The sequence below is a fragment of the Lagopus muta genome, chromosome Z, assembly GCF_023343835.1.
Source record: "Lagopus muta isolate bLagMut1 chromosome Z, bLagMut1 primary, whole genome shotgun sequence".
Taxonomy (NCBI): domain Eukaryota; kingdom Metazoa; phylum Chordata; class Aves; order Galliformes; family Phasianidae; genus Lagopus; species Lagopus muta.
The window spans coordinates 24361346-24386553 of NC_064472.1; the positions used below are offsets into that span (position 1 = coordinate 24361346).

The 25208-nt window shown below is 41.2% G+C and overlaps 1 protein-coding gene across 1 annotated transcript; it reads right to left on the bottom strand.

Moving 5' to 3' along the window:
- Window positions 1-7886: 7886 nt before the first annotated feature.
- Window positions 7887-18481, bottom strand: F2R (coagulation factor II thrombin receptor). The gene is made up of 2 exons (XM_048931787.1): window positions 18266-18481; window positions 7887-11841 (listed from the first exon to the last, which is right to left on the bottom strand). The coding sequence occupies exons 1-2, from the start codon at window positions 18342-18344 to the stop codon at window positions 10646-10648; spliced, it is 1275 nt and encodes a 424-aa protein (XP_048787744.1). The 5' UTR covers window positions 18345-18481; the 3' UTR covers window positions 7887-10645.
- Between the last annotated feature and the right edge of the window lie 6727 nt (window positions 18482-25208).

The window sequence follows — 25208 nt, forward strand, 5'->3', positions numbered from 1 at the left end:
ACAGAGAAGAAAACACAAAGGCCAGGTAAGGAGAACGAGATGTCAAGACAACCTGGTAAAGGAGAATTTGAAAGATTTTGTATAGTTCAATCTAGAAGTGATTAGACCGGTAGGGACCATTAAATACACAGAATAAGAAAGGGAAAGAAAAGAGAAGGGAAGGAGAAGGGAAGGAGAGAGGAGAGAGAGAAGTAAAGAGGCTGGCATCAAATGTGGAGGCAGGAGTGGAAGTCTCCATCACTGAAGATTTCTGAAAATAGATTAGATGAGCATCAGTGAGGAGTGACATGGTGACTGCTATTTTCAGGCAAGTTGATAGACATATGCTTTCCTGAAGAGCCTTCCTTTGATCCAATCTTTAGTGACTACTACTTGAGCATTGCCATTCCTCTGTATTCCATAATTAGTGGTAGGGTCATCTTTCCATGAGATGCCTGGGTGCAATTTCTATCCTCTGTCTGACTCCTGATTAGGTTCTTCATTGCTTCTTGTTGCCATGTGGACCATGTATCACAGAAATGTGACAGCTGAACCTATTTCTTGGCTATAGCTGGAGGAAGTAACTTCTGACCCTGGCCGGAGCATAGATTCTAGCTCTTCATTCTTTTTTGTCTTGACATTTCCACATCAGCTGGGCTGCAGACCCAGGAATCTACGGGGATAGAGCTGGGATGACTAACCATTTATTAGAAGGGAAGGTTTTATGGCCATTAACTTCGTTGTGATACTGTACATGCCATGGCATTTCTGACTCACTCTGACAACTACCACTACACAATACTCTGACTAAGACACTTATGTTGTGGATGTTCTGGGTAACAGCACTATTAGAACAGATTGTTTGTGGATATATGGTGACCTGATTAAATAAGGACAGGACTACAAGTAGGACTTGTTAGGGGATCTTCCTAAGAAATGGCATTCCTGTGTGTCTCAGTGAAATCACAGTGGAAGAGAGGAGAAGGAGTGACAGTCACCAGTGTGCACTGACAGGGTAAGGGGGCTCTTCTTTCGCACAGAAACACTGAGGGCAGTGTTTTTTAGCTTAGGCTAAAACCTTCTGAAACCTTTGGTGGAAATTGGCTAAATAGGGAAATCTTGCCCATCTGCAGAAATGCGTATGCTCTTCTTCCCTTCACCCTGGCAATGAAGGGACTGGAAGATGTGTGCAAAGGGAGAGGCCTCCCAGTGGCCTACAGGGCAGAAACCAGCAAGAACTGCAGATGGCTAGGAGTAGAACTTCATTAGGTAAAAGGCTCTGCAATCCGCCTAAGATGGCGTGAAAAGAAGGGAAAGTCCTTTGAATACAACAGAGGAAGTTATTAAGGTGGCAATCTCATAGCTCAGTATTACCATATCCTCTAGCTAGATTGAAAGATAAATTTATTTCATTAACGGGTTGAGAATGTTTCTTTGCTGTTAGCTTTTCCCATGCCTGCTTATTTATAGAGTGAAGGTATTGTGATGAGAAACGCAGCAAGAATACCACGTAAAGGGAAGTTATCTGCAAAAACAGTGTTTTAGGGGCTACACAGTCATGCTTTCTACCTGGCAGTGAATTTTACAAAATAACTACTATTTTAGAGTGAGCATTATGACACACTTGGCAAAGTGGGTATGGGTTGTGCCAAGTTTCTCAAATTGCAAGGTGTGACAGCTTGCCTACAATTAAAGAAACAGTTATACGTCTTACAGAGCAGTCTGCTACACCCTGCACACATGCTCATGATAACAAAACTAAGGTATGTGTGACACTTATAGGTGCTGACTCTTATAAAAATCTCAGCAACGAGGCTTAGAATGCTTTTCAGGGTTGAGCACTGAGCAGGCAGAAAAACAGAGCCCTGCTGCTGTCTGGCTAATACCTTCAGCCTTTGTGCAGTTTACATTTTTATTGCAATGACTGGAATTGCCACACCAAACAAATGACAAGTGTCATTTGTACCTTTCCAGATGAATTATGTAATACACTCAGAAGTGTCTCAGAATATACAGCAAAGAGTTGGACAGAAGATGGTGAGAGTGACCTGTCTTGGTCACAGTGCAAACCATGCCTCCCTTGCTGTGATGTGTTTAAAACATACATCACCAATACAGTAGTTTCTTGTCTAGTGCAATGAGCAAGAGTAAAAAATCTGTAACCAAACTCTTGCTGCTTGTCCCTACTTTTGTTGCAAAACCTTTGGTGAGATGAATGAGCTGACAGGACCCCTCACAAAATGCAGCTATTTGATTATTAAAGTTAGCTCGGGATATTTCCCCATCTAACATCTGTTTCTGGTGAACCATATAAGAAGTTCACCCTTAAAATGTCCTCGCTTTTTGCATGCAGTCTCACTGCTGCAGAATGTAACTTGTGGTTTGCTGGAGAAGCCGTAGGTTTAGTCTCTGGGGCTGGATATCTTTATCAGTGTCATTATGAAAAGTGATCAACTATGTCTATGGCTTGTAAAACATCTGGGTTATGTATTCAAAAAAGAAATACAGGAAATGCCTGCTTGAGCACACTGCTGTTTTAATTACAGCAATGGTTTTAAATAAAACTGTCTGGTAAGTGGCTGTACATACAGACAACTATATGCATACTGACACGTAGACCTACACATATGCATGCAGGCAGGCTGAATTCCCTCCTCACATGCTCTAGCTCAGCTGCAGCATGGACACAGCAGTGTTTGCTAAGACTGCCCCATGCTCTGTAGCCTCAGAGCTGGCCTGATCCCATTGCTCAGCCCATAGGTCCTGGGCTGGTAGAGAGGCAGTGCTTGCTCCTCACACATAGAGTGATACCTCCTCTGCCACCACAGTTCCACATCCCTCACTGATTTCCTTCCTCCCCGGTTAGAAGATCTCAAGCAGGCTGTTCCTCTTAGCAGACATGTAAATGTAGGCCATTCGCACATTGCTCACACTGAAATAAGATGCTGGAGTGAAACTGAAGGTAGTCAGGCTCTTTTCTGTGACACTATGACCGAGAGAGGTTATTCATCAAAGGAAGGTCCTCAATTAGTCTATCTAAGACAAATGACATGGGCAAAACCACACAATTTCAGGCAGTAAGCCTCATTTGCTTTACCATTGCAAGCCAAGTCCTGTTCCATCACAAGAGAACTGGATAAATCTTAATGTAAGTCTCGTTACAACTCATGGCAGAGACTAAGCAAGCTCCTCATTGGTCTGTCTTTAACAAAAATAATAAAAATTAGAGAAAAACATAAAACTTCAGTAAGATCTCTTTATCAGTGTCCAGCCACTACTGTCAGTTTGTGTCTCTCTTCCTTGGCACCTAAGCACTCACAAACCTCAAAGAAGACATAGTGAACACCTTTGTGGAGTTTTATGTATATTCTTAAGAGAGACATAAAACTCATTCATCCATGGGCATTGCTTTTACAGACTTCATTTTATCCCCAGTCTCAACAGCCGTCCCCAGTAGAGATGTGGCTTCTCCTCAGTGCTGCATGTTTCTCCATCTCCTGTCAGCTGATACTTGATGCCAGTCCAGAAGGAGGAGGTGAGGAAAGAAGAAAGCATCTTGTTTCATTATGAAACAAACAGGAAGTACTGTGAATGAGCAAAGATAAAATATTTGGATAAAAATAGTAGTAGCTTTTGATGACTGATTTTCAGGTTTTGAAATACTTCCACTGTGTTCACAAAGCACGCCAGCAGCGAGCAGAGCATGCTGCACTACTGACTGTGTGTTAGAAACTAACATTTGAAAATGTGAACCTGGAAGGTTTGTACCAGGATGATAGGAAGTACCCAACACAATGTCTTTTTTTTCCTCACCAAAATGTGTCAATGAGACTTAGGAAAGATAATACATCTTTAGACAAGCTCATCTCATGAATTGTCTAGCATTTCAAATGGAGTTTGAAAGAATTCTACATAACAAAATTCCATATCTCTGGTAAGGAGACACAAAAGGTGTAGAAATGTTTAAACTTAACCATTTTATAGAACATGTGCATACAGTTCACAGCAGATTTACAGATATGTGCTATGTACTAAGTAAAACATAGTAGGTCCCTCCTTTCAAAAGAGTTTTCTAAAGATAATTTGCAGTGAGAACCTGGAAGCGTTAAAGCAAATTAGGAGACCTAAGCTGAATTTCAGAGATTATATAAATATAAACAAGTATTTTTACTGGTAGAATACTATTTTCTTGGTCACACCTAGGTATATATATATATATATATATATAATTGTTTTTGCCATATTTTGCCTTTCCACAGGCATTTAGTTTTGCAGGAAAAGCAGTGACAGTTAACTAGATTCATTATGTTCTTTGTTCTCTAGAATTACATGTACCTCTTAAAGTCAGCAAAGGTGGAGGCAAAAGAAAGAAAGAAAAAAAAAAGGGAAGAAAGAAATTACTCAATTGGCACAAATATCGTGGCTTATTACTGCTATGATGTATAGTAAAAGCATGCAATATATTTTTTTTTCTTGGAAACACAGTGAAAATATTACTCTGAAGGAGAGAGATTTATTACCTATTGATTAAACAAAATGCAAGTTTGAGTAATGGTGTTCTCTCTCTCCGTGTTTATTCTTCTCCAGAGCTGGGTTTGCAGTACAATGCATTACATACAGCTGTGAAGTTTTATTGACACGCATGTGGTGCAGTTATTCCAGTTATGCCAGCTGAAGGGATGTTTCAGTTTAACAAATTTATTGTGTTTTATGGTTCCTGGAAAAACCTGTCAGATGTGAATAGTACCATATTACAAAAACACAAGGTTGCTGCGAACAAAAACACATCTTCTTTTATTCAGATTTGCAACAATATGGATGAGGAACAAAAAAAAAAACAACAAAAAACTGGAATAGGCAGTAATTATATTTAGCTGTAAAAGAGAAAGATGTAGGAGTGACCATATCAGGAAAGAAGTATTTAAATCAGGGAGTTAAACTGTACCAAGTAAAGCTGATGGTAAAACCCATTTTGAGAAGCAAATCCTCAGGGTACTTTGCTTGTAAATGGTGAGAAAGACTGTGAGGGAAATGTCTTCGACTAGAAATAATCAGTGCTTAGGGTGGTATCAGTAAGTGTGACTTTACAGCAGAGGTGGCAGTGATGAAACACATGCCCTCCAGATCATGTGCCTGTTTCCAAGATCCACGCTGCCTGAAGGGAGCAAACCTGTGTTTGTGCACAGCAGTGTCAGCTCCCCAGCTCATGTAGCACCCCATCCCTATCCTGAAGGGCCCAAGGAAGGCGCCATGCCTCCCAAGGCATAAATTGAGGGAATTAACTTAGATGTCTTCTGAAAGGTTTGATGTTAGGATCCAAGTCCAGTCTGTGCGTTGCTGACAGTGATTTGTTCTACAATACTCCAAGGATCTAACAGTGCTAATGGTTACAGACAATCTTGCTCTCCAAGTCCATTCAGTTATTTCCCTTCTCTGTTTTCAGGCTCATGAGGGAAGAAGCAGTGTACTGTCTGCCATCATCAGCTGAATCAAAGGGAGAAACAAAGGGTTGCTGGGATTATCTGTGTGCAATCCCTGTAGGCCCATTCAGGAGGATGAAGAAATGTATGTAGAGTTCCCAAGAGCTGCTGCCTGTAGTGCAGCATGATACAGCAGAAACAAGCCAACCAAACAAGAAACAGAAAACCCCAATATGATCAAAGAATGGCGAGGACAGTGATTTTAGACTTACAGTGGGATGGAGATTAATTTGAATAGTGTAATTATTATAGCCTTTAATTTTGGTGAGGGAGCACAGCAGGCCAGATTGTCACTGTTGACCTTATGTCTACATGTTGAATTCATCATGTCTGACTTCAGTAGAGGAATGCTGCTGTCTGTAGTGCATTGCAGACCTGTGTCACACAAGAAATGACAGGGCTTGCTTTTCAGGAGAGGAAATTAGCTGTGCTGCTTCAGTGCAAGAGGAACCATGATTACTATAAGGGTATTATGTACAAAGAGAGGAAAAATGATTCCTCAAAGTCATGCTGAAACTTTTACAGAATCTGTTCCAAATAAAGGTACCCATTTTCTCCAAGAAATTTCCAATATTTTTCACATTTCCAGAACTGATTTTTTCACAGTTCAGCATATTTTTCCGTATCTGGTTACTAATGATCTCCCCAGCAAGCCAAATTCCAACAGCTGTACCTAATCATTGTAATGCTCCCTCGTGGTGACTTGGATTATAGCATGTTATTTCTGTTCACTTCTCCAGCTGTGTTAGTTATCTCTAAACCAGGTCTAGCACTTGCTAAATGCAAAATATCATGCAAATGCATTAAGTGCATGAGAAGTCCCATTAAGACTTCCATTTTCACTTCACTTTACAGGATCAAACTGTAATCAAATAAAAAATGGTGATGATTAAGAAAAAAAAAAAAAAGCATTAGCAAGCAACTTACTTGAATATTTCACCTGACCCTGCTCGCTCTTCCCCCAGCTGTAAACGATCTCCATTGCAGGGCTGTAGTTGGTGACCTGCTGCCTCTAAAACTTTCTGTCTGTCTCTGCATCCCATTGCAACATGGGAGAGATCCAGTGGCAACAGCCTGTGTCCAACTGTCATAAAAATGTTTCACAGTCATGCTCATGTTTCTGGATGGATTAAACTAAATTTGGTAAACAGAGGTAACAGACAGCAACTCATCTGTCTGCAGCCTAGCTGCAGGGAGCAGGTTGTTGTGGCAACTGTGTGCTTGGAATTAATTGATGCAGGTAATGTGTGAATGCACCAGACCCTGCAAAACGGTTGCCTTGCTACATCAAGCCAGTCTTACCCCTGTGAAATCAGTTTTACTGACAGCAGCTGTATGAGATGTTTTGCTAACAGAAACGATGCTGATTACAAATTTCACCCCCACACATCTGCAGCCAGTATTTCTATAACACAGATCTGTCAGGTTGGTAACATTAACAAGCTTTGAAAGGCATTTTTGCCTGACACCTCCTCACTTCCAAATATCATTCGGCACAAGTTTGTTTGCTTCCTGCATGCAGAAAATGATGCACATTAGTCCTCACCTCATGAAGAAAATGAAGAATGTGAAGAGGGCTCAAGAAAAAACAGCATGTGATCATGGCTAGGTTTCATTTCATTGTACTTAGATTTTCACTCTGAAACAGTTACTTTCATTGCCAGCTAGCAATGCAAGGGTGCATTAAGCATGAAAAGGTGGTTAGCTTTTTCTGTTACCTTGATCATGCCAGTCTAAATGCAGTAATAACTTCCTCAAACGGTGACCACATTGCTTCACTGCTCCTCTCAGCAGTTACAAGCTCATTTTAAATGTTCAGATTTCTGAAATTGGCTTGAAATAAACCAGTGCTGCACGAACAGGTCCTTCCTTTAAATCTTGCCACAAAATGCAGCAGCAAAAGCAGACACTGAGAAATGCAACAGTTTCTAACTACATAGTTGGTTGCACAGGAATGATAAGCTCAGTAAGGCTTCAGCTGTCATTTTCTGGGTATGAGACTTGCCTACTCACATTAATTTTCTAGTTCTTGCAGTAGGTGGACCCTGCAGTAGATCTTCTGGTTACTTTTGCAATCACATGAAGCTGAAACTTTAGCAAAACACAACCAGAAGAAATGTGACACTAGCTCTATGAGGTTAAAAGAAGAAATTCTTCATTTACTAGAAAAAAAGAAAAAAAAAAAGCATTTGCTTAATGTTAGCACAGGTATTATTCTATGCAGGAATTACAGATAACCTCTAAACACGCAGCAGAGATGTATTTGCAGGCTTGCTGAAGCCCTTGCAGAGGATCAATGTGAGTGGGATACTTTTGCACATGAAGGGTTGTGTTTTCAAATACGCTTGGACAAAAAAATACTTTTCAAAGGCAACCAGCATTTAGTTTAGATACAGAGAAGTCAAGAGATGCACTTTGTTTGTAAAGCCTTTTTATTAAAGAATTTCATGTTAACAGTGTTTTTGGGTTGTCGGTTTGTTGGTGTTTTCGTTGTTGTTTCAGTTTGGTCTTGGCATTTGTACATAAGCTAGAATTACCAGCAAAACCAACCTTGGTACCGTGTATAGCAGAGATGGAATAATAGTTTACAAACACGTAGATAAAATCCCTTTTAGTTGTTATTTGGAATCTTTGTTGATGTTCTTATTCATGAGGATAAGCATTTGCTTATTTTTTTTCACTCTACAGCATAGGAAGAAGTTGCTTGCTTGCAAACATTCTCAAGCATACAAAGGTTATGATAACACCATCTGTTCAGATGGTGGAATAACTTTGTTTGCTGCAGTGCAAATTTGCATGTTTTGCAGTCAAAGTTGTATAACGTTGCAAAATGTCATCCTTAAAAATGCAATTAAAGAGTTTTAACTTCATTGTTTGGGATGTTTTGCCAGCTGATGTACTTACTTCTTTTCAGGTTTTCTTGCTATGAAACTTTCATATAAAACCATGGACACTGGTGTTCTTTAACATTAGTCTAGAGCCATGTCAAGATTCAGTTTTGGATTGGAACCAAAATATTCAGGGGGTTTTGTATAAGCAACTGCAATTTCCAGGCCCATGCGAGGCCTTGGGTTTCACTCTACACTATGTACCTATTGCACAAATACCTTATGGCACTGAGGAAAAATTAAAGAAAAACACAACTCAAACTCCCCTGTGGCATACATATGTATGTATCTATATGTATGTATCTATATGTATGTATCTATGTGTACGTATCTATGTGTACGTATCTATGCGTGCACTTACGAGTCAATGCTGGTTATGCTTTCTTCCATTCTTAAAACGTCCCAAGAAGAACATGTGGTTTTGTGACTCTTGAGCATCTGTGGCTGGACCAACATACAGCAATCTCTTTTACATAACACGGAGCCCAGCAAATTTTCAGAGGCTTACAGGTTTAGTGTTACAAAACCAAGCAGTAGAATTATATCTCAAAGATGTAGAGACTAATTTATTTGGTTAAGATAGGAATATGTAACAAGAAATGAACACAATGAGTTAACATTTATGTATTTTACTTAAGTTTATAATACAGAAAGTTAAAACATTAAGTACCTTCCCTCCTATCTTGTAATACTGTTCTTGCAAAACTGACCAGATAGTCTCTTCTGGCTATGTAAGAGTAAACAAAATACCACAGCATTGAAATAACTTCCAATTACTGATAAACCTAAAAAAGCAGTACCCCAGCTTATACCTACAGGAAGCACAGAGGTAACTTTTCATCAAGCAGAAAGCTGTTTCCCATAGCTTTAAGATAAACTTTTTACTGAAAAAACAGAACAAGCCAACCTATCAACCAGCAACTGGTAACATAATATTAAACAAAATGTGAATGTACCTTATTGTTTCATATAAACATTTGTGGATTTTACCCTTACAAACAATACATACATACATTTTTATTTTGTTTACTTATTCAGAAATTACTTTTGATTACTGTTTGAGAACAAAAATCAGTGACTGGTAATTCAGCATTTAATTGTGTTTAAGTCTGATAAGAAGTGGGTAAAAAATAACAAGAGAAGATCATTACAAAGAAACTTCTCTCACACAGTACCTGCAGGAAGATTAAGTTTATCCCTTGTGATGGACCGAAGGCAACATTTAGCCACTGCTGTTGTTCTTGGCTGATTCCTGTGGCAAAACCTACATTAACCAAATTTCTACTTAATTTTGGTTCCAGCTTTGTGTAAAGTCCTATTATCTACACATTTGTTTCTAACACTGAATTCCTCTTACTTAGCTTTATTGTCTTTTGTAGTAAAAGAATGCTACAGAGGGTAAAGTTAGCTATTTACTTGCATATGACAGCAATTTTACTTGATGTATGCACAACCAAAAATATAAAAAACATTCAGAGTTGGCAGAGATAAAGGATACTTCCAAGTCCTAATCATTAAATGATGACTAATAATGTGCAAGAAAGCATACATTTTCAAACTGCAGAAGAAGGTGATTCATTATGCTTTTTCAGTGTATTTTCAGAGGTGCTGTTCAACACTGATCTACTGTGGAATTTGGTTCTACCACTGTTATAACCAAGACACTTAGCATAAACTAATGGTAAGAATACTGAAAGAAAAGCTACTCTGAGCCACTGAGGGCAATTTTCTTTGACAAAATGCAATAACTAATAGCTGTTTTTTATTTGTTCAAATTGCTAACACCACATAAACATAAATAAAAATGTAAAATATACAGTCTCAGGGCCCACAATGCAAGACAACACTATAAAAATATGGGATATGGACTATTTCAGAAATAATGGAAAAAAATCTACCTGGAAAGATATTTTCACTTTCTTCATAGAATAACGGTTAGATGGACAGACTCCTTAAGTAAGAAATTTAACCTGTATGATACAGTTGAAAATCCTACAATAGGATTTCATGATATCCCCATAATAAATTGCACTAACAATTTAAATATTTGTCTGTAAAAAGGACTTCATCTAAAAAACAGTCAACAGATACTATTAAGAAATACTTTTCTCCTCAACACTGATCTATTTACAAATACAATACACATACAAATACATACACTTGTACTAAATTGCGTTGTGCATTACTGTAATGAAACTATGTTGCACAACTTGGTATAAGCTTCTGCACTTCTTGGATATAGTATCTCCTTATTTGACTGAATTGTATACAAACTAAGCATGTGTAAGACACATGATCTCACTGTACTACTAGTAATTTGCTGTAGACACTGTTATTTGCGTTAGTAGAGCACGTGCCTCTTCTGCTAGTGGTAGACATTGATTGGCCACTGCTGTTACTGCTGTTAGGATCTAAAGTCTCTTTACAACTCAAGAGACTAAACAGTTGTCTCTGATACTGAGAGGAAGCATAGTAGTAAATAAAGGGATCAATGCAACAGCTAACACTGCTGATGCATACACAGAGTAGATAGGCAAAGTAGAGATACTCTAAACTGTTGTTGTATGAAAAATGGATATAGTGAATTAATAGCAGGACATTGGTTGGCCCAAAACAAATGACAAAGACTGAAAAAACGGCCACACACAGGAGCAAGGCACGTGTCTTCTTATTTTGTCTTGCAACAATACTAGAAGAACTCAGGCACCGAATGATACACACATAACAGATGGTAGATATTATAAATGGCACTACAAAGAAAACAGATGAGAAGACAGAGAAAAAGTGTACGTAATAGCCGTGAAGCTCAGATTCCCTTAACACGTCATGGCAGGTTGTGATATTCAACTTGGGTATTTCCATAGTTTGCTCTCTGATGAGAAAAGGTACAACTCCAGTTATTGCTACAAACCATATGATGAGACAAATCACTGAGGCACGTGTTAACGTACGCCAGCCAAGAGCCTGCATGGGGTACACCACTGCCAAGAAGCGATCAAAGCTTATGCTTGTCATGAGCATTACTGAGCAGTACATGTTACAGTAGAAAGCAGCAGTGACAAAGCGGCACATCCGAGGTCCAAATACCCAGTTGTTTCCAGAGAAATGGTAAGCAATCTTGAAAGGGAGCACACTTACAAACAGTACATCTGCAAGAGCCAAATTCAGCATGTAAACTACAGCTGGCTTTTCAATTTTCATTTTTCTCAGAAACACAAATATGGCTGTAACGTTCAGAGGAAGGCTGAGCACAACCACTAATGTGTAAACCGAAGGAACAAAACGGGTCAGCCACGGACTAGTGAGATATCTTGCTGTTTCCACTGACACTGTTCGTTGTTCATGTGGAGGTGATCTACTCTGATTGGTAGATCCTAATCCAACCTCCGAATCATTTTCAGCACTGTTTTCAATATCTTCCACAGGTATAGGTTCACCACGGTCAGGTATCAGGAAAGTTCTGCCCCTTACGCTGCTGTTGTTGTATGCATGGGCTGAAACATAAGAAGGCACTGAGATTAGAAAGCAAATATATACATGCAGTGAAGTGAAAATATCTTTCAATGAGGAAATCTGAAATCATATTAGTAACACAAAATAATGCAGCTAATTTCTTATTCAAAGCATGGTCTGCTCACAGATATTGGTCCATCTTTTTTTGTTTAGGTCCTGTTACATGTTTGGGTAAAATGCCCTCCACAAACACTTAACTCTCAGCTTCTAAGCTCCTTCTGACAGCAACTGAATTCTCTTTCTGCTTAAGAAATCAATCCCATATATGTGGGCTACTTTAACACAAGAACTATAAAGTTGCCATCCACTGATTTTCTTTGTCTGACCTTTCATACGTTTTCTAAGAAATGAGGTACTGGGATAAACATGGCACTCATACCCAGAATTCCTGTTAGAATTATATGTCACTAAAGTAACAAAAAGCTAAAATGCAACTAAAACATTGAGTTACTGAGATATTTCTGTAGTCTCTGGAGACATCCCAATGGCCTGATGAAGCTAAAGTTAGATGGCAGATGCCTTCCTGCAGCTGTCCGTGCTGGCATGAATCAGCCTTCTGCCTATGCTGAACAGGTAGCCACAGCTTGCATTGATTGAAATGCTCCAGCAGCTCTACTTATTGTAATCTGCAGTGTACTGAGGATGGCATGCATCCAGCATGCCTTTATAGCACTTCCAAAACCTGCCACGAGGGTTGTCTCCACAGCCAGTTCCTCTGCAGCATGGTTCAGCAACTGCTACTGAAGATGAGTCAGAAAAGGGTGTCTGCCTTTGGAATGTAGCCATAGCAAGTTAGGAAAGTGAGAATTACAGGGAGTTGAACGTGTGGCAAAGGCATACATATGTAAAAACAAACAAAACAAGCATCAGGAGAGTTACTGTAGATACTATTTCAGATAATTTTTTTGAGAACTGTTCTGGAAGACCATCATTTTCAGCTTACTGTAGTTAGGTGTAGGTTACTTGAGATGTTCTGTAAGCTGACAGAAGTGACAGCTACTACTGCTTATAGTAGTACTGCGTATAGTAGGCAAATGATCTCTTGAATTCTAGACTACCAAAATAAAAATTAGGTTGAGTAAGCTTGAATCAGTGAGCTGAAAATACTTAGGCATAACTCACCCATCTAAAGATGCTGTTCTTTAGATGCAGTTGCTTGTTCTACAGTAATTTAAATCATTTATTTTTCAATGCAGATGAGAACAAAAGCATCTTAACGAAGCAGGTGGTAACAAGAGCAGTTGTAAGCAGCCAACTACTAACCTTTGTGAGCAGCTACATGAGAGGAACCTTGTGCATCTTGAATGTTAGTAAAATGTGGGATGAAATCATAGCAGTGGTAGAGGGACTTGAGGATTTTTAGTTTTTAAAGCAGTATCACACTGCATCACAGCAGCATCCTGGGAGACGGGGGGGAGGGGTGGGTAGCACAAACGAGGGGATGTTTGAGATAACTGTTTTTGTGTATGATGTTACTTGATTGCATCCTCTGAAGTTTGGAGAGAAAAAAAAAAAGTTGCTGGGAAAAATTCAAATCTTGGAAATTGCTGTGTAAACTGAAGTGGGAACTATCCACCAAAACACAAAAGGCAAAGAAGTACAAGAGATTTAGTATACAGTGTTTGCACAGAAGGGCACTACACAAGGATCTACTACAGAAGGATCTAGAGTTCATTCCAACAGAAAAGATTATCAAAAGGCAGAACTACAGATCCCCCGTCTTTCGTGATTTTAGACCTTTAGTCCAAGTCATTAGATGGCTTGAATACTCAGCTCTTAGTTAAGCAGTTCAGATGCGGCGTAAGTTATTTTTAACATCTCTAACTTGAGCCTGCAGCTATCTGAATAGTCATGCAATTTCCACTGCTTAGTGATTATGGCAAGAGAAACCTGTCACAATTGACACTGATGGTGATCACCTCCCTTGGAAAAATCAGAACTGTATGCAACTGGAAAATAAGAACACCCTGATTTCTCCTGCCGAGAGACAAGTCTCATAGTAAAGCTTTGAGACATCAGTAGGAGTGATGAAAAAGCTCTAATTGTACCTCTCATCTCTCCAGTACACACCTGTTTTATAACTTCAAATACCTGTTTCTTCCATTGCTGTTTCTAAAACCAAAAACTTCAGGAAAGGACAAAGATGACATCCCAGACCCCAGAGCTCCTTTTTGGCTCCTCAGCCAAAGCACAAGGAAAACGTGACATGGTTTCACATCAGGCAAGCATGTTTCAGAGGAGAGCACAGATATAAACACCTTGGTGAGAACAGAGCTGTATTTGGAGATGAGAACTGTGCTACTGAGGTCTACAGGACATGGGAGCTGAGGTGCTGCTGACAAGCACCTCTCATTTCCCTGAACCCCCGAACTGCAAAGCACTCCACCTCTGCTGCCTCACCTCAGCTAGCAGTGCTGCAGTGAAGCAACGCTGCTATGTCTCACTTTTTGAGGACTTGCAAGTGAACTATGTGGACCCACAAATCCAGAGTGACTGGCAGTTAAGTCACTTACAGCCAAAATTCTTGCCAGTAATTCGTCTTACTTCTTTACAGTGACTCATCAGAACAGTATGAATAAGCTGTGAGAAAAATGACTACTGGGAGAGTTGCTATTTACCAGCCACTGAACTTTGTTTGGCTATTCCTTATAGTTACCTAAACATTGCTAATAATTTTATTACGTGCTAAATTCCTGGAGCTAACTTATTTACAACATGAATTAGAGACTGAAGTATTTTGAGTTTGCATTACTCCATTATCAAACTTTTCTAGAAGTAGAAACCTATTAGAATAATTCAGGACAAGAACATTCCGTAAGTAAATTGAATTCTATTAACATTATCCGAAATAACACTTGGCAAAAACTACATATTCTTCATGTAAGCAGTGACTTAATTTTGAGCTTAAAACTCAACCCTGACACTGTTACAACACCATGTCCTTACCTTAAACTTAGATGATACTTGAAACTCAGCAGCATGGGAAAATGGGATGAGACCTTAACCTTGCTGTTACTCCACCTCTCTTGAGAGAGCAGGAATTTAAACTTTCTTAATGAAGTTCAATTTAATCTTAAGCTATCGATAGCCACATACCAGCTCTTTTCCTTTGCAAAGATACTTGTCTGAACAACCCACGTGTGTACACCATTAGAAAAACCAACAGTGCTTTTCATGCATGATAAAACAGAAAGGAAGAATGTTACTGCCCGGGGGTTCTGGATTCCTTGTGTGTCAGTGTTTACTTGAAAAAGCCAATGATCAGATCGGGCAGAGGATGAAATGACAACGTATTATTTAAAAAGATTTTAATGAACCTTGACAGTAAATGTATGATGATTTGTAACAGGAAACAAACTTTACTTATAAGCTATGACAGCATAGCAAAACAAATGCAGTAGCTCTACAGTAAAGATTTTAAAACTACCAGTTACAGCTATGCCAGAATCTTCTTGGTATTGTCTGAGCTGTATAAGATGTCACATTGTATGTCTCTAAAATACATTTAGCTACAGCTTAAGTCATTTTTAGCCAAAGAAATAATTTGTTAGAACAGAAATAAAGGTTTGATAGCATAATGATCACAAGCATTTAAACAGTCATCCTGCTTTTGCTAGGCTGACACCCAATCCTCTGGAAAGAGGTCAAAACTCCAGGATTATTATTTTGATAATTAATGGCATTCTAACTGACTTAATAGCTGCCTGTACTTATGATGTATGAAAGAGCCCTGGTTTAATAAGAATGATGGGATAAATCACTGAAGTTGTATCCTCGTGGTTTGTCATCAGGACACTGCGCTACACACACAGTTTGCTTCTAACAAAAAACTTCAAAAGGTAAAAATACTCAGTAGCTTGAATTTTCCTTTTACTGCCTGTGATCCTTACACTAATTCAACAGGGCACAGGGAAATGACACAGAAAGCTCAGTAAGTTGGGGACCGTTTGTCTTTAACAAACTATAGTGTTCTGTCTTCCACTGAATGCTGTTATTGGATTTGTGGTTATCATTCCCATATTCTGCTTACCCTGACAGATGATGCTTTGTTTTACACAGCGCTATTTTGTAATTTCATTTCACGTCTTTTCTCATAGGTAAGGAGCTACTGAGTACTGTACTGTGTGAAGAAAAGTAGAGAGCAAACAATACAACAGCTCCAACCAATCTCTAAAATTGCCCCACATCACCCGAGCACCAGGAGAAAATCTGAAGTATTTCTATATACTCATTTATAAACAAGCAATATTTATCTTCATCTCCCAGTGGTTGTTTTTATGAAGTGGAAACTAAACATTGGTTAAGCCAGTTAAAGATGTGCCACTGGACAAATATTTATACTGATTTCTGGACATTACTCGTGGTGCTGCACCACTGGCTTACAACAAAAACTGCTTCTTGTATCTCCCCTTTGTATAACCTGCATCTAGAATCTAAATTTTTTAGTGGCACATAAATTAGGTAAAGATTGATTGAGATGTGCAAGTGAGACATGTTCATAAGGAAGATAATTTTATAGGAGAGATGACACTGACTAGCTTTTGTAACAATAAACACCTTTTTTTTTTTTTTTTTTTTTTTAAGATATTCTTTGTCACATCTCTCCATTTATACAGTATTCATTGCTGTATGACACAAATGATGCAGTAGCAGTTTTAACACACCTTACTGAAGTAGCATTTTCTTGCACACTGTTCCTTTTTGCTTTCCTTTCTCCATAGTTTTCACTACAGTGCTGGTGCTGGTTCCGAGCCATGGTAACATCTCTCTTTTCACCCACCTACCCCACACAGGAAAGCGTGGGCCAGTTCAGACCTCAGCCAGCATGCTGATTGGCCCTTCAGAGGCAAAACCTGAAGAGCTCACAAACAAGTGCCCAGCACCCACAGCAAAACTGCCTTTTTTATTCTGTTTGCAGGACCAGCTGAGGCCAACGAGGTGGGAACTGTGGATACTGAGGGAACAAGGAGACAGCAGGGGTGAAGCTGCAGGTGCAAGGGCAGAGTGAGCCTAGGGACAGAACAATGCAAATGAAATGGGAACTAAGTACATTGTGGTGAAAACAGGGCTGCTGTATGGGAGAGTGGGGAAGTGACACTGCTGTGGGAGTGGGTGAAAGGAGAGAGAAGACATGCTCAGGTGTTGGGCTTTAATGCTTCTACTGTGCATCAAATAATGTGAGTTCTTCCCTTAGCCTGAGTGATATCATACAGTAACTATGTTCTTCATTGTTTCCTAAGGAAGCAGCAAATGAATGATGCGCATTAGGATGTTCTTTAATGCAGTCTACACTGCAGAAGGCAGGAAAACAAGCGTGGATGTTTCTTAAACTGGAATAAGAGCATTCAGCAGAACAGTCTTCTTCCAACATTAACTTCTGTAGTTTGTGATTACCTCCCACGCATACATTCCCCCCTTTTCTTTCAACAGGGACACTTCCGTTCCCTGCCAGCATAAACACAGTCGTGGCCTCTCTATTCCCTCATGTCTTTGTGAGGATAAGCTGTATAACAGCACTAGGTTTCTCCCTCTGGTCCTCTCCTCCCAGCACAAGCACCAGCTCAGTTCTCTTTCAGCCCGTTTCAGCAGGCCTACCCCCAGCTGCAGACCCTCCATTCTTCTGATCAGCTCCCTTGGCAGGAGCGCTGCACTGAAAGAAGCGTTAAACAGCACCCTGCAGAAGAAGAATCCTTGCTATCTGCAAGTGCTTAACTCAGTTCTGCACCACTGCACCTCGGCTAGAACCCACGAGGCTGCACGCACGTCTTCAGCACTCCTTCCTCGCGCACTGCACTGTCAAGTCGGGATCTGAGACAGACTGGTCCGAGGTCTCACCTGGCAGAGCGCACGCTGTCATTAGCGCTACTGCTAGTTAAACAAAGAAGAAAGCCAACTAATCGGGGAGCACGCTCTGAGCTGGCTGGTGCTGGCACATCTCCCCGCCCGGCGCTACCTGTACAGCCCCTCTGGGGGCTCCCGGTGCTGTCAACGCGCTGCCGGGGCACCCAGCGCCGCATCCCGCCTCCTCGCCCCTTCCTTCCTCCATCACCTGCTACCACTCGGCCGCCCCTCAGCCGCGGGATGGACGTAAACCATTCTTTGTCTTCAATCACCTCTCCTGCGGCACGGCCGGAGCTTTCCGGCATCCGTATTCCAGAACTACGGCGCATACTAAAAAAAACCAAACTCAATCAACAGTTATCTGACCAAAGCGCAGCTATCCGCCCGGCGCCCGGGCTCTCACGTTTTGGCCACAACGCCGCACGAGCACACCCACCGCAGCGCTTCAGGGCGCCGAAGCGAGCGGGCTCTCCCCCCGCCCGCTCAGTCCGGCTGCACAACCGAGCCGAGCCGAGCTCCCGCCCGCCTCCAGGCAGCCCGCAGAGCGGCGACCCCGCGACTCACCGGTTCGGGCAGCAGCGGCGGGCGGTGAGATCGGGCAGCTGAGGACGGCTAGGGCGCAGAGCAGCGCGGGCAGCCCCATGGCCGCCGCCTCCCTGCTGTCCGTCCGTCCCGGCCGCGCCGGGAAAACGAGTGAGGCCCGGGCGGAGCAGGGCCGCCCCTCGGCAGCCGCTGGGAGAGGCGGGGGCGCCTTCCTGCCGGGCGGGGCGGGACGGACTCCGGTGGGAGGGCCGAGCGGTGCCGGGTCCGCCGCCGGGGCTGGGGGGGGAGGGGAGAGCGGGAGGTGCTGCTGTCCTGGTAGTGTCCCGCGGGTAACGAGAAACGCAAAACAAAGGGATTCAGCCGAAAGTTTGCGCCACGCTCGATGCACAAAACAACCAAACCCTACTCCTCAACCGCATGGCTCTCACGCCCGCTTTGTTCTGTGCGCGGCTGCGCGCTGGGCGGAGCTGCTCCGAATGCGGCCGCACCTGTGCGGGTGGAGGCACGGGGCTGCCCCTCCGCGTTGCTCGCGGGTGGAGGGCCGGTGTGCTGGCAGAACTGCAGTGGGAGACAGCTTTCCCGCTATCGTCTAGGCTGTGTTTGCTGACAATGCTATGGCACTCCACCGGTAGTTTGAGTGTATTTTATTCCTGAGGTATGTGCTGCCGTCGTAAGCATTACGCGTCCCGTGATTTGCTGGGGTGTGCAGCCCTGTCCTCAACTATATACATTGGTGTTTACAGCAATACAGAAATAACGGGAGGAAGACTCTGTTCAGAACTGGATCACTTACAGGACGTCATGTCACTGCTGCAGAAACACTGATACTTAACTGAGAATAACAAGGATGGGAAGTCAACTCTTGACAGCGAGTACCGATGCCCAGTCAGTTCCAGTTCTGATCTCATCTTGTCCTGCAGCACACTTCCCACAGTTCTGGCCCTGCTCCACGTTTCCACAGTTACGGCTGACCTCTGTTTGCATGAAGCAAGAAGTGTGATAGCCGTACTGCTAGCCAGCACTTCTGCTGCTAGGTAAGAGGTGGTTGCTAGCAAGAGACACATCCACGACCAAATAAATCTCTGTCATCCTTGGGCATAGTGGGGAGCCCACAGAAAATAGCTTTTACTTAATCACGGACTCAGTTTTTATCAATTCAGAAAATACTTTAATCAGAGGTTAGTGGTTTTTTTTCTGTTTTGGAAGATCGAGTGAAGCCACAGAAGGTACTTCTGCGATCTTGCTGCTGTATAAGAATACGTGAAGGTAGCATAACAGCAGAGGCTTTCATAGCCAATGTTATCTTTTTAGTGTATGAATAAACACAAGCTATTTGTGATCTGAACTGATCTTCTATGCTGCAGTTTTCATAAAGCTGCAGCAGCCAAGATACATGCCTTCAACAGTATTTGCTGGTGGGAATGTCTATGCGGGGAAAACTCACTGTGCCACTCATGTAAACACCAATTTTTTTTCAGCTATTACATTGCATACAGTTCTGAAGCATTACTCTGCTCTTCTACAAGTTGAGGAAAATCAACCAAATTCTCTTCACTGAATGAAATTCAGACACCCTGTGAACACTTAGAACTTTGTGTACGTGCTTCCTGTCAGAAGCACTCCATTTATGTAGTCTGTATTTATTAGACTCAAATATGGTTTTAATCTTTGTAAATGCACACAGCAGAGTGACATTAATGACCTAAATGTAGATGGCCCTGAAAAGAGTATGTATAAACAAACACAGAACTAACTAACACACCATATATAGTAAAAACATGCCATGAACCTATTTCCATTCCTTGCAGATGTAGCAGTATGGTAAGAATTCTGTTTTACTGAGAAATGCAAAAGGAAACATCTTGCCAAGAGTTCAAACTGGAGATTAGAGAAGTGACAGATTAAGATCTGCAGTGGGACTACATCCTCAAGTTGCGAGGATTTTTGTGCTTTGAACACTAGTTTTATAGAGAAGCATTGCACTGTTTTCCCCAATATTCACAACACGCCAAATTACTCTGACACACACTTGAAAATAAGCAGATATTTTCATTCTAGTAGACTCTTTCATAGCAGAAACTGAGGCTTCAGGAAGTCTGTTCTCACTGTTGTTCAGTGCCAGCACAAGAGGCAGAAATAGGAGCACCACCTAACACTTTGTGCTATGCTGTGTAGGTGGCAGAGCACTGGCATAGGTTGTCCAGAAGCTGTAGGATCTCACTATTGGAAGTTATTGCGGGTAACCCAGCAGGCAGCTAAGCAGCTGTTTGCTCTCTTGCTCACTCCCAGTGGGATGTCGGAGAGAAAAGGGTAAAACTTGTAGGTTGAGGTAAAAACTATTTATTAAGACAGAAATGGAAGAGAGAAAGAATTCTAATGATAATTTTATAAGTAAGCGAATAAGTAAATAAACATATGTTTACAAAACAAGTGATGCGCACCACAATTGCTCACAACCCACTGACCAATGTCCAACCAGTCCCCAAGCAGCAGCTAGCCTCCCCTGGCCAACTCCCCTCAGTTTTATAGTTTTTTCAAATCACACCATATATTATGGGACGTCCCTTTGGCTGGTTTGGATCAGCTGCCCTGGTTCTTTCCTTTTTGAGTTCCTTGTGGTCCCCAGCCCCTCACTGACAAGAGAGTAAGAGAAGCTGTAAAACTGAAATGTCCTCAGCTCTGTGCTGCACTGTTGAGCAACAGCTAAAGCATTGGTATGCCATCAATATTGTCTTTCTCCCAGAGCTGAAACAGTGCATCAACAGAGCTCCAGACACTATGAAGAAAATCAACTCTGACTCCAGCCAAATCCAGTATAAATGTCTTCAGAAGCCACCTGGATGTGGTCCTGGGCAACCTGCTCTCAGTGTCTCTGCTTGACCAGCTGAGCTCCAGAATCACCTTCTGACCTCACCATTCTGCTGTAGTGTGCAACCACATTCTCATCTACAGCAATCAGACTATTTGACACATCTTAATGAAATTAATCATTGATTTCCAAACTCTTTTTTCCCTTGTGTCAAATTTATAAATTGGATTTAAATTTAAAGTGCCATCAGTCCAGTCTGGGATGATGGCTTTTTCTCCAAAAAGTATCCTTCCAAGTGGTTTTGAGCTGTTCTGAAGGCTGAAAGAAAACGACAAAACTGATGGCTGCTTCAAAAATTTGATAATGCCCTGGAGACAGAAAGAATAAAATGACACGGTGAAGCTAACAGATTATCTGCACTTTTTTCTTTTTCTTCAAGAATCTCATTTGTCTGATCTACTGTTACACATCCGGAGACATGTCCAAGAAGTATCCGTAAGTGCCTACCCTTCGTGCCCTGAAGATACTTTGGATGGGGCAGCTTCACAGTGTTGTGTGGAGATTTGCATCTGGAATCAAGGTCAGGTATTTGGAGCAATGTGCTACGCAGCTGACTTTCAGTTTATAAGCTAGGAGCAAGTATCAATTAAAGAACTTTCTGCAAAGAAATTAGTCTTTTTTTTTTTTTTTAACTTCAAATATATGAGTTTATAATGTTTAAATATTCATCATAATAGGGGGTGGAATGAGCAGAAGGCTGTATGGTACTTCCCTGTCTGCTGGGTTAAACCACAGTATAAACATATATTTTTAAATGTTTTACTAGACCTCAGCAGAAATACACACTTACAAGTTCTAGGTGTCTTTACTAGTGGGCCACTGGTTGGGGATAATCCACAGACCGCTAAATCCATGAAAGATGTGAAGGGAAAGTCATGTCATACTCACAGCAGAAACTTTCCATTCTGGCATAAGGAACAGATTCAGGGCTCTATGTTCAAAAATCTTATTTATCCCTTATTTTTTTATCCCTATTGCTCTCTTCTGGCACCTGAAAGGTTCTTACAGTGAGAATGGGATTGGTCTCTTATGACTGGTGACAGGACAAGGGGAAATGGCCTCAAGTTGTGCCAGGGTAAGTTTGGGCTGGATATCAGAAAACACTTCTTTACAGAAGGGGTTGTTGAATAGGCTCCCCAGGGAGGTGGTTGAGTCACCATCCCTGGATGTGTTTAAAAACCATTTGGATGTGGTGCTTGGGACATGACTTAGCGGAGGGTTGTTAGAGTGAGGGTAGTATGGTTAAGTTGTGGTTGGACTCGATGATCTTTATGGTCTTTTCCAACCTGAGTGATTCTATGATTCTATGTTCTTTGTACCACTGTAAATTGGATTACTATAGATACAGGAAGTGAATAAAAAGCCCTACTTTTTAGGATTTTCTGTTTGCACCGAAGTAAAGTCTCTTGTATCCTGTAGTTATGCTGTAGTTATGCAACTCAACTTGTTACTTTTTCAGTCTGGGTAAACTAATTGTAAGGGAAGTGAAGAGTTCATGGATTCTAAAACTTGTATCACTTTTAAATTCTGTTTTTTCCATCTTTCTCAGCTTCTAGTTCTGCTTTTTTTTTTTTTTTTTTTTTTTTGGTAAGGAGTATGTTGTATTGCAGTATTGCAGTGCTTCATTCCTCTACAACGTAGCAGGTCAACCAAGAAATACCAAGATAGCCTAGAACAATCTAGTAGCATTGCTATGTCAGTGAGGAAGCAGCCATTTTTCTAATGGTCAGGTGCTACGAGATCACAATGGTGCAAGACTCAGGTTGGTAGTTACTGCTCTAAAAAGGAGACGCTAGAAGCTTATTTTAGAGGCAAAACCAGTCCCCCAGGTCTGGCAAAAGGCTTGTGCTGCCTACGTAGTCTAGAACTGTTTGAAGTCATATGTGACTGTTTCTCTTCGAATTTGCTGTTAGGGGGAAGCTTGTTTTGTTGCTTCTGCTTTCTTCTAAGGCTGCTAAAGAAGGTCTGCAGATAGGCATCCAGTAAGACAGACCACAAGCTGTCACTTGTAATAGTGTTCCTCTTTGCTTGGCCAAATAAGATAGACGTTCTCTCTGCAATTCTGTGGCTTGTTTTAGAGCTTCAGAGTTCTATCAGAATGAACAAGCTCGAACAAACTGAGTTAATTGTAAAGCACTTTTGGTCAACTCTAAAAATCTTATTTTTAGAGGTAGAAAAATGTGAACTGTACAGCTGTCAGCCAAAGACCACTGGTTATTATAATTTCACTATTACTATCTAAGAAAAGAGACTTAAAAACAGACAGGAAGGATGCAGTTCCTCCAGTGATGGAAACAGGTGAGTAAAGCACTATAAATCTATTCTGGCTTTTCCCTCCATTTTCATCTCCAGCAAGACAAGTATTTCCATGAGATCATTTCTTGAATGAGCCAGGTTTCATCAAGTAGTATCTAGCTACATACAATTGGAGGCCCAAAGTTTTGCAGCTTGAAGTAACCTCCTTGAAGCCCATTTTTTGTACTTTTTAGTAGAACTGCCAGTTTAACAGGTACAGAATTGCTCTGCCAATTACATGGTACCCGGTAGTTCCTGTCAATCTTATATTTAGTAGGAGCCATTGTGGTCCATCTTGTTTAGTGGGTTTATTGTTTGTTCAGTGACAAACAACCAGCTAATTAAGAAAAAAAAGCTTCTAAAGGAGATCACAAATTAAATGGGAGCTACTCTTTGATGTGTAGTAGGAAAGCAGGAATGTCAGTAAAAGGCTGAAAGAGGTGACACCAAGCATAAAGACCTTACATTCCCTACATTACCTGGGAACCCAAAAACTTTTAGTAAGCAAGTGTACTTCAGGTGCAGCTAGCAGATAACCAGTAAAGGTTCTAGTCACATTAGAGCTAAGCAGGCCTTGAAGAAGAATCCAGAGACACTGGAGCAAGACTGAGGAGCAAGCAAGGAAAATGCACAGAGGGGAGATGAGTGACTGGGGAGCAGCTCAGCAGGAAGGGACCTGGGGCTGCTGGTGCCAGCAGGCTCAGCCTGAGCAAATCACACATTGGCACAGCACAGCCACATGGTCAAGGCTCTCCAACTGCAGTCAGTGTTGGAGCAGCCTTGCCTTGAATATTGTGTGCAGTTCTGAGCTGCACAACATAAAAAGGATATAGAGAAACTTGAAAGCATCCAGAGGAGGCAAGAAAACTGGCAACAGGGCTGGAGGAGAGGCTGAGAACACTCAGGTTGCCCAGCCTGGAGAAGAGAATGCTGAGAGGATCTCACTGCTCCCTGCAGCTCCCTGAAGTGATCGAACTAGAGGGCTGGAATAGATTGTCTTTGCAGGTCCCTTCCAACTGACCTTTTTCTATGTGCTACTTTCAGCTTCCCTACCAACTATTTTAGGAGAACCTGGATGTTAATGCTAAAGAGTAACATCAGCATAGCCAATAAATGCTAAATGGCAAGTGCAGTATAATTAGCTGGAAGAAAAAGGGAAGAACCGAGGAACTGTTTGTTTTTCTTAGGAATATTAGCTGTTTTTAAGTAAAGTAGTGAAGTGCTCACACTTTACGCTGTGCCTAAGGACTACCTCTAGTAAGTGTCATCTTTTTTTCAGCTTGTATTGTAAACAAATCAGTATCCATCTGCCACTAACTTGAGTTTTATTTCATCTTCAGAATTGTTATCTGTATATTCGCTTTTACAATCTATTCCAGAGTGCCTCACTTCACTTTCATCTTTAAAGTGATTTGCCACAAGGAAAGCAAGAGTAGGAGCTATTTCCCCTCACTTTATATATTACATTACTCCCTCTACAAGCTCTTGCTCTGTAGATGTAATTGCTGTTTTATCAGAAAAATCACCATCACTTCCAAACGCATAAAGAGGTTATGAAGTCTTCACTGCTGAGAAGTCTTCCCAAAGTGTACTATAAGGACAACCACGTTTAAATTTCATTTTATAAAAATGCTGAAAAAAGTTCTTTCATTACCATCTGGGTTGTTACTTTAATTATCTTTTTAAATGTAATTTAGGAACCAAGCCAGTTTAATTAACTGAAATTTATTTTACATAGAACAATCTCCAAAGAATATTTAAAAAATCTAAATACTGATTTTATTGCATTTATTTTCTTAC